At 42.5% G+C, this 18,223-nt stretch overlaps 1 protein-coding gene across 1 annotated transcript in view; it reads right to left on the reverse strand.

Annotated features, from left to right (window-relative positions):
- KIAA1549L (KIAA1549 like) overlaps positions 1-17,994 on the reverse strand; it is a 125,341-nt gene extending 107,347 nt beyond the window's left edge. Inside the window, exon 1 of the mRNA XM_058843621.1 lies at positions 17,817-17,994. Within this exon, the coding sequence (XP_058699604.1) occupies positions 17,817-17,994 (178 nt within the window). The remainder of the gene's footprint in view (positions 1-17,816) is intronic.
- Positions 17,995-18,223: the final 229 nt, after the last annotated feature.

Raw genomic sequence — 18,223 nt, forward strand, 5'->3', positions numbered from 1 at the left:
GAAAAAAAAAAAATTAATGATTAGCCCTACATAACATATGATTTTCCATTTTGATATGAATCTGGGCTTGTTACACTGCACTTTCAGTCCAAATATCTGCCATAGCAATTTGATATAATTGGTTTTTTCTGTTAATTTCACTGAATTACTTTCAGTGCTCTAAGTAATAAAATGCTGACTCCATTTCACTGCTGACTGACAGACTCTGCTCAGTGTACCTTGCTCACTATCAGGATTTAAACTATGTTCATACAGCTTGAAAACCCTGCAAGCCCTAATCCAGCAGATTTGGGGATGTTTCCTGAGGATAAGTAGCAGCCTACCTTAATGTCATGTTTTACAACAACCATGTAGAGTTCAGTAGTTCCCCATGAATTAGAAATGCCAGAAAATAAGGTAATGGAAGAGGTTTGATTGAAAAATATTACCTTGGCATAACAGAAGGCATTTTTGGAGAACCTCACTGTGTTCTCCCTCTCCTTCCTGCAAAATGATAATTGGAAAACAACCCTGAGCCACTGAGTTTAGTACCCATTATCCCAATCATGTAATGCAATGTCAACATTTACGGGAAGGATTAATTAAAAAATGCCCCATGTAGCTCCCTGAAGTAAATTGGCTGTACTTTCAGCTAGGAAAAGTGGAAGGCAGACATTTTCTCACTTGTAAATGCTTTCATCAGCAATGAAGAAAACAGAATGCACATCTGGGAAAAGGGAGGAAAATCCAGGTTTGTGGTGCCAGAAGATGTTCACATTTCATTCCTGAACACCTGATCTAGGAACTGTGTGGACAAAACACCCACAGAGTAATTTGGGAAGTTGAATGGAAGAGGAAAACTACTCCAGCTTAAGCTCAAAGCAGCACAGAAAGCTTTGCCCATCAGCAGTGGGCTGAACAGGACACAGCAGTTAGTGGTAAGAAGCCCAGGTTTAGAGAGATAAGTAGCAAATAAATAGAAATAAATGAAAAGAGCCAGTAGTGAGCCTCTATTCATTACCTTGTTCACTTCCATGAATGGTAATTCATGACTGCAAAAAACTCCATTCATCTTTTTCAGGCTGAAGAATTTTAATATGCTCCTTCCTCACGAAGCAAAGGCCAAGGATGGCAGTGATGGAGACACCCAGAGAGCTGGGCAGGCAGGATAAACACAAGTGTTCATCCATCTCCTCTAACATACAGGTTACAGAACAATTCCCATGTTCCTGTCACCTTAATTCCACTGCTGAGCACCAAGGAGAGCAGTGATGGGAGGCACAGGGAGCCACCCTGAAAACGTGCACATCCCTTCTGGGTCACTGCACACCTGCAGAGAGCGTGTGGCACCTTTGGAGTGCTGCTCTTTATTCCATAAACTGCTTATTCCACCAGCTCTGGGGGTGCTGCAGGCAGCAGAGGCTGCAAGGCTCTCTCAGCTCTTCCCAGTTTTCACAATTTTGTGGAAGGGCTCTCTGGTGTGATTCTCCCCAGCATCCTGCCCAGCTCTCCCTGGCAGGGATGCATCTGTGCGTGGAGGGGAGTTTGGAAGGAAGACAAAGTCTGCAAGGGCAAGGAAGCAGTGTGAGGTTAAATATCCCAAAAACATGAAGAAATCCTGCAGAGTGCCCAGCTGAAGATGCCAGCTCGGTGTCTGGCACAGGTGTAACCCTCTGTGCTCCTCAGTGCAAGGGAAGGCAGATGTGCACCCACACACACAGTGAGGAGGAGACTGCTCTGCTGCAGAGCTCTCCCCAGCTCCACCAACCTGTGAGAAGCAGTGTGGGTGGCTCTCGAGTCAAATGCAAATCAGGAGTGAATACAAATTTGAGGAAATAAATATAGGGAGAGAGCTAGTTTCCATTTCTTTCATATATTCTGAAATTGCAGCGATTGTTAATTCATTAACATAAATCACAGAGCTGGGCACCCTAAATCAGATCAAATATTCATGGAAACAGCAACTCTAAAGATATCACCTTCAGATAAGCAGATGCTGGCCTTACAGAAACATGGGGGGAAAGGTAGGGATTCAGAAAAGCACATACATTTGCATACGAGCCACACATCCACATACAAATACATTTATTTAATATTCCAGTCTAGCACAGCTACCAAAACATTCCTTGCCATATCAAAAGGGCATGAAACACATATGAACACATGCACAGGGCAAGGGATTCTTTCACCTTTAAAAGGGCATTTGTGCCTCTTGAGAGCAGAAGTAAGCAGCAATCTTTGCTCACAGGCAGCACTGAATAGCCCAAGCATCAGCTCTGCCTAACTGCTGCAGAATTAACGCTGCTGTGTGCCAGCTATTTTTAATTCTTTAAGAGCAGGCAACACGAAGGGCTGGTGCTTTATGCTTAACACTAAAGGCAAGCAAAGAGACTTTGAGCTGAGTGAAAGCTCCTGAAAGAATGACCTGCAATACATAACCCTGCAAACAAACCAGAGCAGGCAGCGCCTGCACGGGTGACAAAACAAACACGAAATTAATACAGAGCTGGGAACAATTCATCACAAGGGCCTTAGGGGCAGATCTACAAATGAGGCATGTAAGTGCCTTGTAAGATTTGCAGGGGCTGCCAGCTAACACCTACTCACTGGAGAAACCACCAGCCCCTTGAGGAGGCAGTGCAATTCCTGTGCCTGAATCCCTCCAGGGATCTTGCAGATTCCCATCTGCACCTAAACACCTAAAACAGCACCTAAACACCTCTGGAATCCTCAGCAGCCAGAGCTCTGCTACTGCTGACTCACTGGAAACCACTCAGCCCTGCTGCCTGAACTACCTATGGCGCTTAAAACAGCCTTTAGAAACCCCTGGGGACTAAAAATGCTTTGTTTCTTCAGAAAAAAAAATTTCTTTGGAAATAATATATATTATATGTAATATATATATATATATAATAAAAATATATAATATACACTATATAATATATAATATATACTATAAAATATATTATATATATTATATACTATATACTAAATAATCATAATATATACAGTATCTTATATAGTATATACTATATATAATATGCAACATACAAAATACAATATACAATATTCTATATTATATATCTTATATCTTATATATAATATATAATATATAATATATAATATATAATATATAATATATAATATATAATATATAATATATAATATATAATATATATATTGTATAGTATATAGTATACCGTATATATTACATATTACATATTACATATTACATATTATTTATTATTTATTATTTATTATATGATATATGATATATTATATATTATATATAATGTATTATATATAATGTATTACATATCACCTATTATATTATATATATTGTAATATATAATTTATAAAATATCTATTATAATATATAATATCTAATATTTAATATTTAACATACAGTATAGTATATATGTTTCATATTATATAAATTATATATGTATATAATATATATAATTGGGAAATAAATAAAACCTCAGCTTGTGGCCCTCAAAAGCCTCGATGTAAATCTTGGCAGTAACACGGCACCCACTAATGAGGGGTAGCACTCCAACAGCTAAAACACGAATATCAGCACACAGGGAGGAGCCACCCAGCTTGCTGCAGTAAATTGTCACATCCAGAGGATTACAGGCAGAGTTCAGCAAACTCAGAATAAGGATGATTTCCTGCTGGGATCCTTTCTCAGTCCTGTAACCGTGGGAGCACCTTCACAAGCCCTGACCCAGCTCCCAAGGAGTGATGAGCAGGTTTTAGTTCCATTCCAGGAGGCAGCAACAGGGATGAGCAGGGAGAGAGAAGCTTCCAAGAGCCCGACTTGCTATTTACTTCTGAGCATTTTCTGAAAGCTCCAACTGGAACATATTGCTATTTTTGCACCAAAGTTTATGTTAATTTCATCTTGTTTTACCATAAAAGCTTAAATCACACTTTGTGATAATGTAAATCACTGATCTGAAAACTCCCCACTGCAGCGTGTCTTCTTTTTTTTTTTTTGCTCTCTCTCCAAAGAAACGGCTGAGCACCAGTGATTTGCATCACCTCTTCATGGGATTACCCAAAAACTTGATACCAGTTAGCTAACAATTTTTGAATAATCTCTCAGGGAAAAAAAAAAAATTTAGAAAGCTTATTTTGAGAAAGCTGTTGAGTGTTTGACACTTGATAAATGCAAGATATCTTGGAAGACAAAATATAATTGCATATAATCTTTGAAATGTGCACTGAGGGAGTTTGGGGTGGTTGTTTGGTTTTGGGGGGGATTTTTGACAATGGAAAACTGCTGAAAAGTTTAAATTACTGCCACAGTAATAAATGCAGGACCCAGAGCTGCAAGGGAGCACTGAGCAGGATAATGCTGATGGAATAAAAGAGGACTGGTGCATGTGCACATGTGTTTGTGTAAACAAGACCAAGTGCTGACAGGAGTTTTGTTTCAAACCAGAAAAGCCTGGAGAAATAGGTCAGACCTTTTAAGAGATAATTTGTATTTCTTGGTACCATGTGTTGGAGGAATGAAACAACTGTGCCAGTAATGTCTCTGCAGCTGCACTCGTGGTGCTTGGCTCCTGGGAAGTGGGGACAGATGCTCATCATCCCTCTCTGTCCCTACACCCAGAAGTGCCTCCTGGCTCCCCAAATTCCAATTTGTTTGCCATTCAGGGCATGGCCCAGTACCCCTCTGGACAATTAAACAAGAATTGATGGGGAGGTCACCCCTAGCAGAGGAATCCAGCTCGCCCACACCTTGGGAAGCCCCTTCCCCTCTTCCTGCCTGTCTCTCCCCATGCCAGCACCCCCAGAGCTCCCAGCCCTTCCTTCCCCCAGCTGCAGGCTCCCTCTCTGCCACCTGAGAGCTGCTCCATCCCACGCTTCTGCTGGTTGGGAGCATCAGGAAATGTCAGATAAAAGCCCAGCATCTGTTATCAGCTCCCCTCCATCTCTGCAGGCACGGAATTTTATGAAAGCAGGAAGAACCTGAGACAGGAGACAACTCTATCTCTGACAAACTTGATGGAAACTGGCCAAAGGATTAAAAAGTTGCTGAGAAAGGTTGTACTCTGTCAATCTTCCAAATGGGCTGGGAAGAGAAAGGCAAAATCCATGGCTTTAGTTTTGTTTCCCTAGGAAAGCAACCAAAACATTTCAAAACGTTACCTTGCATTTCTGTATCAAAAATCAGTGCATTTGCAAAATCCCAGAGAAGTCAGAATCGTTTCTGTGAGAGATTTCTGCCAGCACCATCAGGCAGGGAGCTGCCTGAGGGAGGAGAACCGTGTACCCCAGGGATCCACTACATCCCCGTGCTTTGGGTATTCCAAGCTTCAGGGTCAGTGCTCCCACCCTTTCCCTGGGTTCTGTGCCAGCCACTAAGCAGCAGAATCCAAATGTAACTCAAGAACAAAATGCTACATTTGTTTTGATCACATTAAAGTCAGAAGGAGCTATTAAAAGAAGTTGTAGCAGATGACTGGGTCTCAAAGAACCACAGGCAATAAATTCACATGGCAGTTTTGTTTCATAACTTCAGTCCTACTTATTCTTTCTTTGTCTATTCTAATTACTCCCTGATATGGAATTAATGTAGAAACCAAATTAAATGCTCGGGAAAGTGCATGAATCAGCTGGCCTGAAAGAAACAACTATTAAAAACAATTAGATAAAAAAACCATCAATTTAGAAATGTTTCTGCCTGAGTCAAAGAACAAACACAAAGACAAAATGGAGACCTGTGGTGCCAGGAAAGGAGCAGCCTTTCAAAAAAAGGAGGTGTTTGATAGCACCATGCTGGTGGCAGGTTGGTGGCCTGCTGCCTTCAGAGAGCATCAGGGCTGGCACCCAGGAGAAATACATTCAGATTTATATTGCGGCATCACAAATCCTCCCAAAAGACTGCTGGGATGTTAGTCACAGGCACACTGGGATGGCAAACACCACAAGCTTGGAGCAGGGACATAGCACTGGACCAGGCAGATTGGCTGATCCGAGTCAACCCAAGATAACATTAAAAAGTGAAGATGAAAATGTGATGTTCTATGCTGAGATTAGCTCCTCAAAAGCAGCCACAGGTAAGGAAATACATCACAGTAAAATGGATCAGGGCCCTCTCTCCCCTCTGGATTTAGAGAGATTCACCACTGTTCCCCAAGAAATACATAAAGAAACGAGGGTTAATATCCAGAGATCTATGAGTGCATTACTGACTCTGCAATGGCGACGCTCCTGCAATTCATGACATTTTTTGGAAGTAAAATGTGCAATAGTGTGGACTGTAAGAGCCTGAGCTCCACAAATGTAAATGCTGCACCTGGGAACACACTCATTCTCCAGAGCTGATGGCAAAAATGGGCATCATGTCATTTCTGAAGAGCTCTGCCAGGCAGAGTTGAACTGAAGTGTTGGAGTCAGAGGCACAGAGTGTGTGCCCTTATCTCTGGTACCTGGCTCTGACATCCAGGAAAACACTGAATTTCATACAACATCCTGAAAACAACTGTTAAAGTTAGATAGAAAAGCTACAAGTGTGAGTGTGTAAATTAGAGAGTTTTCTTAAGTCACTGGGTGAAAAGAAAAGTTTAGAGTTTAAGACAGTTTAAGAGAGCAAAAGACAAGATGGAGAATTTATGGTGTTGTCTTTTGTCCTTCTTCTTTCTGTTTCTTCTTCTTCTAGAGGTTTTTGGGTAGTAGGAGGTGATTGGATAGAAAATGTCACAGTGCAGCACACTGGTGATGGGTCATTGGGTCATTAAGAAAAATAATTTACCTGTCTATTGTTAATTGGATAAGAATGAGTATAAAGATAAAAGAACTGCGTAGTTCAGGGCCATTTTGTGCCTTCAAAGACCAAAGTGAGCCACAGGGCCATTTTGTACCATCAGAATGAAATGAGCCAGGTTGCAGTGAATTGAACTTGTGCAGAAAGTTTGGAGACCTGCCAAGTTTTGTGATAACATCCTAATAAACACAAGAAACAAGATCCTAACGAGCTTTGGAGTTTTCTTCTGACCCAAAGAACTGAGAAAAGCAGGATCCCCATGAGGACACATCCCCAAGGAGCTCAGCCCAGAGGAGACTGAGAAATCCAGGAGTGAAAAGTGCAGAAGAAGCACAGCAGCAGAATCAAGAGAGAAATAAGAAACAAAAATAATTTTAAAAAGTTCTACAAAACAGCAACACAAACTCCTTGCAAGAGCTGGGGCACCCACAGGAGACATTTCCTGAAGTGACTTCACCATTTCTCTCCTCTTGAATACTACATGTTTTCTCTGGCAAAGACAGCTTACCCAGTGAGCCTAAAAATACTCCTAAGAGCAATTTTCAGCACACAATGAGACATGTACAGGTTGGCAAGTCTTTAAAAATAATCCCTATTGCACCCCACTGACAAAAATACACACCAGAAACCTCACTAAATGCCACACTACCAACACTGTCAGTATATATTTTAGGAAGAAAAAAATGAATTCTTGCACAAAACTCCATTTATTCTAAGTTTCCCAAATCGTGTTGCTGCCTCGGTCATAAGAATCCACTTGCATTGAATAGAAAACCTTTCTGTGATCCCCTCTTAGACATGAAAATTATCAAAGGTGCAGTGTTAATAGTCATAAAAAGTCTTTTATGGAGACTTTGGCATCAGCTAAAGTAGCAAACCTTGAGTTATTGACAAGAACTGGGAATATTATCACTGGGAAAAGTACTGATCTAGCAAAAGGATTCCAAGTGTCACTCAGATGGGGCTAAGTCTTACTTCATCCAGAAACAGAGAGATAAAATACATAACCTGTCTTTATGTAATTGCTACCATTTTTGTATCACTTTTCAAGTGTTTAAATAGCATTGACAAGAAACAATGGCACTATTCTGATATGAAAAAGTCTGTAAAAAGAGGAATGTGCTCTGTAAGTGATAAATCTTTGTTTGCAGAGGCACACATTGAGTGCTTAAGAGGCAAAACCAAAAATTTCTATCAAGATGTGCTGAAACCCCCAGATATACACAAAGATATGGAAAAGGTGGAATTTGCTTTCACACACACAATTTGACTCACTCTTTAACTGGTAGTTTACTGGTGGGTAAGGTTTACTGGTGATGTGAGGTAAGACCACTTTTCAAGTTAATTAATGCCAAATTAGATTTCCACAAAAGCAAAGGAAACAAGAGAGACCAAACCTTTTCTAAAAAGAGGAGGATGAATCAATATAGTTGTTTGTACTCTCAACAAAATTGCATTTGGATTTAAAAAAAAAAAAAAAAAAGTGAGAAGAAGACTCATATCACTGTATTTCTTTCTTCTTTCTGGAAAGAGAAATCACCAATATCAAAACAACAACTGTGCACCACTCTGAACTGGAATAAAGTTCACAGCATTCCTGAAAATGTCACACTCACACAGAGCAGAGGCAGAGATGTCTCAGAGCTAATGCAGGTAACTAATTTAACTTTATTAGTAATTTCACTAATGCAGATAACTTCACACTCTATTGTCTGGCTAGCAATTATATTTCCCAAAAAAACCCTGCCTTTTATTGAAGGGGGAAAACCAATTTTAAGAAGGTACAGATAACTGAAATGCCACAGTGAAGTTATTTATCTTCCAGATAAATCTTTATTTATTGACATTGCCCCAGTCACTGAAGGGCTCAAGAGATGAGCAGTACAACTTGCTGGGCACCTTAAAATGGCAACTTCAGTTTGTTTTAGCCTGCACTTTGGGAGAGGCTTTAGGAGAGACTTTTAGGAGAGCATCAGTGTCATCTTCTATACTTGATGCTCTCCGTACAAGTTTCACCTTCTTCCTTCGTGGTTGTTGCAGAACAAACAAGAAAAATCCTGAAAACCTCTGAAAACCTTCTGAAAACCTCTCCCAGCTGGAAGCCTACAAACTGAGAGGGGAACACCCCATTCCTCAGAGCCAGCTCGCTGCTCAGAGACTCAGTCCCCAGCCACTGATGTCCCCAGGATTCCTCCTGTGCCTTCCCTGACCAGCCCAGACCTCACAGTCGAGATAGCCCTGGTTAGACCTAATTAGTCACAGAAATACCCAGGTATTTTAAGCAATTCAACATCAATTCAATGAATTTAGGCTGGCTACAATGCTAAGAATTTTGCTCTGTGTGCACAAGTAGATGGCATTGATTTCAACCATAATTGCATAGAAAGACAATTTTAGAAACAAATTAGCAGTTAAATAATTGTAGAAATTATACAGAGAGATTTCTTTGATTGGACAGTTGTAATAATAGCTGCAGAAATCTGTCCTACACAGACTCTGCACAATATGCTACATTATTGTAGCCTAAAGTTAATATTGTTAAAAACCTCACCGCATTCCGAGAACGCGCTCCTGTAAAATTATTTCTTGGAGGTGATTTTAATTATCTGCATTCAACTGAAACTATTGGCTATATTGAAATATCTGACAAACCCTGAATATTCCAAACACTATTATCTCAGTCCTGCTCCCGTTATCTGTTACTTTTAATTCACCACTGTTTTTTTATTCCGAGAGAGCTACTGGTTTTCCAGCAGAGCACACCGTGCCCTGGCAGCCCACCCAGCAGGGAGGAGCGTGGCACAGGAGTGTAATTTCAGATAAGCATTGGATGTGCTTCCCTTCGAGCATTCCAAGGGTTTCATTAATTGCAGTGGCTGACTTGGGGCCTTTTGGAGGACAAAAATGAGATTAATATCAAGGTGCTGCTCTCATCTCCTACCTAAGGCACCGAGGCCCATGCTGCAAAGCAGAGGAAGCCAAAGCTCTCACAAAAGGAAGAATCCTACAGCCAGAGGGAGAGTGAAGCATCAATAAGGGTTTGGTTTGGGTTTTTTCCCTCAATTGTTGATTGTCTCCCTATTGCTAGTGCTAGGAGACAAAGCAAAGAAAGAACAGTATTTACCTTTGTTCTATGATACTGTGACATTTAAACAGGGTAGATAGGCTGGATTAGCAGAGAAAGGATGTGACTGATGGTGGAACAAAAGGAGGATGGAATAATTAATGCCCAGGATTGAATTTTTATGGACAATGAGCTACTTTAAATTCACTTTATATTTCTATCGGACTAAATTTTTGATCTAGTGTTCTTAAATTTCAGCGAGGCATTTGACTTTATATCTCACATTTTGCTTAACAAAACATAAAATTGACACAGTGCCTATGCAATAGACTTTAAATGATTAAATTGAGCAGCAGTGCTTTTAATAGACTCAGGTGGGGACTGATTCCCAGCCTTGAAGCCAACATTTTAGTCAGGAGGAAATCAAAACTATCTGATAAAAGCTCTCAGGGGACAAGTGGGGAGGTGATGATCAATGAATGTTGAAATGCAGTCAGGTACCAGACCACACATCTGGAAATAAGGACTGGAGACCAATTTTACAGGGTAAGGGTGTCTGTGAGGGCAGCAGTGGTGGAGGGATGTGGCCACTGAGCAGCTGCCACAAGTAGAAGGAACATTTGAGCTGCAGGGTCATTAATCTTGGTTCTCTCAATTCCACCAAAGTCTGCAGAGTAGACTTGTTCTAAAAAAAAAAAAAAAAAAAAAAGAGTCTTGGAAGCAGAGATGAATAATCAGATCAGTGGACACCACTACAGAAGCAACCTTAATTCAACTTTGACATTTGGGAAGATCAGCACTACAACAAAAACCTGGATCTGACGCTGCTGCTGATGCCCATTGCTGACACCAGGGAACACCAGCCCAGCTCGGAGGCTGCAGCTTCAGAGGGACACCAGGCTGAAAACACCTCAAAGAGGAGTCACAGGAATGGTGAAAGATGTGGGAAATGCACCTCTGGTTGGCTTCTCACCTCTGAGAACCCAAAGCAAAAGGCATGACTTGACCACAGTGCAAAAGCTGCTGTGCCACGTGCGCGTCAGACACTGCAACAAAGAGAAAACTCAAGGCTCAAGTTATTCAGAAGGCAAATTTCACACCGGTGGCTCCTTTGTGACCTAAATGCCTGAAAATGTTTTACCAGAAAAAAGTTTTCCCGTGTTCTGTACTCCTTATTGCCAACCAGTACCTTTCTCCCGCTTGCACTTAGTTATATTTTTGGATATGGGATTACTGGAGGAAAAGCTCCAGGTGTAACCCCATGTCAACAACATTTTGTACGTGGATTCTCTGTAAAACATAAAGGTTTTGCTTCACTCAACACAAAGAGCTCTTGGGAGGTGATAATCTGGTGAAACTCCTTTTGAAAATAACTCAGTAACTTCATGTTAATTATAGGGTAGGAGTTCATAATCCTTTAATAGGTGTTTCAGCAGCCTAAAAAAGTTACACATAGAAAATGATGCTTTTTTTTAATAGCAGGACAGCCACAAAGAACACCTCATAAAATGTCTAATCCACACTCCCACTTATTTATTTATCAAGAGATCACTGCCTGTAGACAATTTAGAGGTCAAGTTCTAATAGCCCAATAAACTCAAACATTTGTTTTTATGCAGCAACACATTTTAGATACCAAACCTTGCATAGGGCAATGTACTGATAAATTCAGGAGGCTGCAGCTTTGAAAACATCCCTGTGGTATCCACTGTGAGAGCTCTTTTCTGTTTATGGACTGAGAGTCAACAGCAGACAGGTTGGGTTTTTTCCAGCTCTACTTTTATGTGTATCTAATTCAGCAGATACACTCAGTGGAAAAAAAAAAAACAAACAAAAATTTAAAAACCCCCAACAAAACCAACCGAATAAACAAACAAAACCACACATCAGGGTTTGACACTTTCAGATCTGGTGAGCACCAGGAAATTCAGACAAACTGGGAAGCTACAACAATCAAGCCTGTAGCAGTCTTAAAAACATTCAAATCAGATCACAGAAGTACTTTAAAAGTTACAGTACCATGGAAGGCCAGACCAGAACATGTTAAATAAAACCAAAACCATCAGTTTTAAGAATTTTTGAAAACTACCCCTAAAAATTACAGCTCTCATCGAAGAGAATGACAGAAAACTGTCCTGATTAGCCATGACCCCTATAAAAATCCAATTTTTCACTACTGACACGTTCATCTGCCAAAGCTGCTCGTCAGATTAAAGGAAAACTACACAAAGGAAGAACTCATCAAGCCCGTAATGGCTTCTTTTAAATCAGTTTTTCAGAACTTGAGTGACAAAGAACATCAAATAAGCTAAATCATTTTCATTATTTTCAAAACAAAGAACAACTATCTGGTAAGAAACTGCTTCCTCAGATAAACTTCCATATTTCAACTCTTTTCTTACCATTTTTACATTGGTTGCCAAAATATTTTGCTGGTGTCAGTTATTTCATTGTTTTAGAAATACCACAGAAAACTAGTACATCTTTGTTTCCCATTCCTTTGGAATCTGGAGGAGTTTTTTTTTACATTTTAATTTCAAAAATTAATTTTTTTGACATTTTAATTTTAAATTTAATTTCCATGCATTTCAATGCTTAGCCTTTTTCTTGTCTCTTAGCCATGTGAATGACATGAATGTATGTATCATTCTTGTATTCAATATATATACATCAATTTAGGAATTATTCCAGGTTTAATCTACAAAATCCTCGCCTCTCAAAGGCAAGGCACCAATTTGTTTAAAGACTTCTCACACCTTTTCAGCTGAAGACACTGCAGTGAGATCATCACTAGGCAGCAGAGTGGTGCAGGATAGTTCTGCTGCTTTTTTTATTACCTGGGATACAGATGGGTTGCAATTTATATATCAGCTCCTTCCAGGAAGGTTTTATCACCACCCATCTGCAGGAGCACTGAGGGAAGCACACCCCAGTGGGCATCCCAGGCACAAAGACTTTCCTAGAGAGCAACCAAAATCTCTGCAGTCCACACAGAGGCTCTCCAGCCACAGCCAGGAAAATGCAGGGCGACTCAGGAAAAATATAAAATATATTTTATATATATCAGCTAATAATTCAGGAATAATTTTATATATATCAGCTAATAATTCAGGAATAATTTTAGATATATCAGCTAATAATTCAGGAAAATGTGAGTGTGATTCAGGAGAAATTTCAAAAGAAGAGCTACAGCTGCTCCCCTGCTGACAACACCTGAAAATTGGAGGCCCAGACTTACGCTGTGTGTTTACACTCTTACACAGATTCTGCTCTAATTTCTCCCACATATTCTTCCCACTCAAACTCAGTAGGAATCAGCTGGAGTGCTTCCCTAAAAAGGTTGCTAACAGGTGTTAAAATGACAGACAAGGTGTTGTCAACAGTTTCACTTCTACAGCAATGAATGGTGGAGAAAACAGAAATGGGCACTGTCTTATGAGTCTGGGGTTTTGTTGATTTCAACTTTGAATGTTCTTTCATTTCCTTCCTTCTTTCCTCCTGCTCCCAGAATGCAGGAAGGTATTTCTTGTGATTTAACCTCCAGATGGAGTAGAAATATGTGCATATTCTATTTGTTTTAATAGACTCACATGGGGACTGATTCTATATTTCACATATTTCTAGATGTGAAATATGGTAACATTTTCCTATACGTGCTGTATGTGCCTCTTAAAAGTAATCATTATTTAAAGGTATTATTAATATTAATTATACATTATATAATATTACATAATAATATATGATCATATATAGTTTATAATTAATTATATATTCTAGATTAATATCTAATTAATATCTATTAATTTCTAATTAAACACCCTCACTGGGAGATTGTCTGTGTGCTGTTTGAGCTGAGAAATGCCCTGTCCTAGGTCCCTCAGTTCTATCCCACCTTGCTGGTTTTGTAGTTCAGGAAGTGCAGAAGGGAGTGAGAACAGTAAATAACCACCAAAATGCTCATTTCTTTTTTAATGAAATGGTGACATGTTTGGACACTGAAGCCTAAATTCATCTGCAAACATTATCAGTATTTACTGCAGCAGAAACAACCTTTCCCACATGCCAAAGAAAATACCATAAACAGAAAATTACTCACAGTCCCCTTCCTCTTGGTCATCGGCCTGACCTCGAGCAAGTGTGAAAGACTGAAAAAAACAGAACACTAGGAGGATGCAGTACACTACTGGGTGGGTGAACATGTCAGAAAATAAGATTTAAAAGTTCTTTTACCATAGGCCTTAAACAGCCAGTCAGAAATTCCCTACAGGAAAAAACATGGATAGCCTTCAACCCCCTCTGAGCTACTTGCTTGTCTTAACAAAGAACAGCTTCATTGGAGTGGTTTCAGTGTAGATGAATTTAGAGCATTCTCTACCTGTGTGGATACTAAACCCCAGGTTATTTACTAATTATTGATATATAATTCTATATCAGCTAATTAATTATTATCATCTCAGTTCCAGGCATGCAGTGGAAGAAGGTAACTCACAGCTGGAGGATCTGTGCCAAGCATATCCATCAAAAACCTCAAATCCTGTCAAAGAAGCACCTTCTGCCTGCTCCTGGTAGCCCATTCTTCCAGCCCTTGGATCCCTGATTTGATTTGACTAAAATGAGGCAGAACTGGGACTTTTTACTGTTCCTTCCCAGGGTGACTGAGATGTCTGCACGCATTTTGCTCTGGTGGGGTGATCAGAACATCGAAAGAGCAACAGGACCAATCTGAAACTATTGATCTTCCAAAATGCTGGGCTGATAACCGTGGAGAGCAACCACAGGAGACAGAGGGTGCCTTTTCCCATCTCCTCATCCCTTTCCATAAGGCAGGGCTGGATGTAGGGCAGGACTCGTGCCCCTGCAGCGGCTCCTGTGGTGGTGAGAACACCGACCCCTGCGCTTCCAGGCGCCCCAAATCCGCTGCTTTTTGGGGAGTCTCAGGAGCTGGGAGGCACCGAGACAGGGCTCAGGCAGCTCAGGGAGTCCGTGGGAGCTGGACCTGGAAATTCAGCAGCTGGCACAGAGCGCTCTCCGAGTTGTTCAATCAAAGCTCCAGCTGCGAGAAGCAGCCACGGCGCTGGAGGTGTCCTGATTGTTTGTGAAATCATTGTTAATTAAGGTGAGATCTCACTGTGCTGGTGTTCAGCCAACACAGGGAGAAATGGACCTTTCCCTGACAGGTTGATCATTCAAACTGGCTACACGAGCAAGCAGAAGGGATGATTCAAAATGTAAAGGGGATATTTTATTGTTTCCAAAAACTTTATGTCTGCAGGTCCCCCACTGCAGCCCCTCTGATTAATCTCATGAGCAACATAACCATGAGCAATATGTGCCTTTCCCTCTGCTCTACTCAAACAATAGTGGCAGAGGCACTGACTGGCCCCACCAACACCTTCCAAAACTGTGTCTCTCCTCTTCACCCACAATTCCCACCTCTGAGCCAGTTCTCCCTGGTTGGAGCAAGGTAGGAGTCAACCCAAATCCTCACATTCCCACCTTTGATTCCTGCTGCTTTATTTTTTCTTTTTTTTTTTTTTCCCTGTAATCCTGATTATGGTGGGCAATGTAACTTTGTTTTCAACCTGAACTCAAGCAGTGATCCCGGGGGTGACACACTGTGGAAATTTAATTATTAGCTCTGCACGTCACTGGGCAGTATGGCACATAGCCAGCTAAAGGAGCATAAAATACTTGTAAAACGACAAATAAAACTTCTTATCTGATGTTTGAAACCAAATCACTCTGTAGTCCATGGTGAAACTGTCCCAGGGCACTGACCAGCACTGAGTTCTGGCTCTGAACCCCTAACACAGAGATAATCAATCCCCCTGCTCCCAACAGCTGGAAACCCAATGCTCCTGCTGCCAGGATCTCTTTTCAAGGAGATTGTTGCCCTTTGAGTTGAATTTTTGTTGAAATCTAAGGAAATATGGTTGACCTCAGGGATCAGGAAAATTTTGAGCTGTCTTCTGAAGCAGCAGCACCAGAGTAAAACAGGTTTTTCCCTCCACGCTCCTGGTTCCCCGCTTTGTCTTCACAAACTGCGATGCCAGGTGTTGCACACAAACCCAAAAGAAGACTGGAGCATTTATCCATGAGTGTGTGCATCTGTTCAGATCTAATTTAGCCAGAGAGGCAAATATTGCCCAGTGGAGGAAGCTGTAGTAAAAATGGTGCATGACAAGTGCTGTTTACTGCATCCTGTATCCCCACTTGGACTCTATGGCAGCAGATCAGCTCTCTTAATCATACACATTGCTGTAGTAGTCACCAAAATGAGAAAAAGCACATTTGCTTCAAAGAAATCCAGGCCTAGACTGCTCTTTATAAACATTCTTAGACACAAATTACGTTCTTGATTGAAAATTTGGCTCTGCCACGTTTTGCTCCTGGTTTCAATGGGAGGCAGCATTGCAAGTGCTCTACGCCTCTGGGAGGCAGAGCTTTTAAGGTTAATTGACATCCAATTTATGCACCTCAGCAATCATACCCAGTGATCAGCACGGCACAGGAGTAGTAAAGTTTTATTTGCAATTTCAGCTGTAAAGCTCAAAGCTATCAAGTACAACAAATTATGTTTAGTATCTTCCTGTAACTGCCCAATAATCCAAAATTCCCAGGCAAAGCTTATCAGTGACAGTATTTTCCACTGTGTGGGCTGTGTACACTGTGATTATGTACTTTGGCTTGGTGCTGTTGCTGCTTCTCACCTCTTTTTCTCTTTTCCAAGCTGTTGGCTACGAGATACCTACAAATATGGTTTTTAACTCTATTGGATTTCCTCACTTACAAATGAGATCATGGCTGTGCCATAAATCCGTGCCGACCACAAAGCAAGAAACAGAATATTAACTCTTTTTATCCTGCTCTTGAATCTCACCCTGGAGCGCCAAGAGGTGTCTTGTTGCATTGTCAGAAATACCTCAGCTTTGGCAACTGGGCTCTGAGAGCCTGGCTACCTCCAAGTGAAGGAACACATAACCCAACTGTGGTGCACGAGTTCCTGTGAAATTCAGAATGACTTGAGGAGCAAAGGTAAAAAAAATGAGCCATTCCTCTGATCATGGGTCCATTTGTCTTACACAGGTAAATCAGACCGTGGCATTTACATGCCCAGCACAAGAAATGCAGTAAGAGGCACTGTTCCACCAACCTACAACCTGCAGATGAGAAACCTGTTATGGCTGCAAAACTGACATCAGTCGGACACAATTACTGAACATACACGTTAACAGCTTCAAAACGTGGACTCACGTCCCTAGTCCTTTCTTAAATCCACAGGAATAATCTAGCCCTATATCAATTTTAGCCTCTTTTAGCATAGCCTCAGAATTATATTTGGCATCTCTATCTGGCACATACAATAACTGCCAGCAACAGGAACCATTTCTGCATTGAGGTCACCGAGTAGATCCACCGCTGGGAGAAGTCTGGAGAGCACAGGACACTGCCCGACTCGAAAAGTCCAGGGAAATAGGAAAAATATAACCCAGAAATTGTCGGAGCTTTTCAGCCGCATTTGAGATGAAGCGCTGACATCTCAGATCAGAGCTTGCCCTCTCCTAACCCCTCCTTATCTTCCCCTCCTCCCCACCACACACACACACAGAATCACTAGAATTGATCCTCCGGTTTAACAAAAGCCTCTGCAAGGAACGAGACCTAACCCAACTATCCCGTCCCATAGGAAATGCGCCAGGCAGGCAGCCAGGGGGTGGCTGTCTCGGGGAATGGCACAGAACCCGAGCATCCCCGGTGCACAGAGTAGCCTGTGTTCCGCCAGCAGTAAGGAAGGATGCGGCAGACAAAGAGAAGCGCCCGGCTGTTCGCGGCTCCCGGCGGTGCCGGGCACCGGGCGCGCTCTCCCCGCGGGAGCGGCACCGCAGCAGGTGAGGCAGCCCCGGGGAGCCCCGGGCGGCTCCGGCCCCGGCCCCGCGCTCCTCCCGCACCCGCGATGCTGCTGCTCCTGCTGTGCTGTGCTGTGCTGCTTACCCGGCTGGGCGCGGGCGCTCGGCAGGACGGCCACGATGAGGGCGAGCAGCAGGACGGCGGCGGCGGCGGCCGGGCCCGTTCCGCCGCCCGCGGGCCGGGCGCTGCGCGGGGGCGCCGGGCCGGGCACCGCCTCGGGCCCCGCGGGGCTCGCCCCGCTCCGCCCGCCCGCCCGCCGCATCCCCGCGCTCAGCGGGCAGCGCTGCCCATCGCCGGCCGGGCTCTGGAGCGGCGGCTCGGCAGGCGGGCGGCGGCGGAGGGGGCGGAGCGGGGGCCCCGCATGCCGCCCGCGGCTCTGCCCGCTCGCCGCGGGGCCGGGGATGCTCGGCGGCGGCGGCGGCGGCGCGGCCCCTCGGGCTCCGGCGCGGGGAGCGCCGCGGAACGGAGCTTCAGCCACAAAGGGCTCTGGG

Source organism: Poecile atricapillus, chromosome 1, assembly GCF_030490865.1.
Source record: "Poecile atricapillus isolate bPoeAtr1 chromosome 1, bPoeAtr1.hap1, whole genome shotgun sequence".
NCBI lineage: Eukaryota > Metazoa > Chordata > Aves > Passeriformes > Paridae > Poecile > Poecile atricapillus.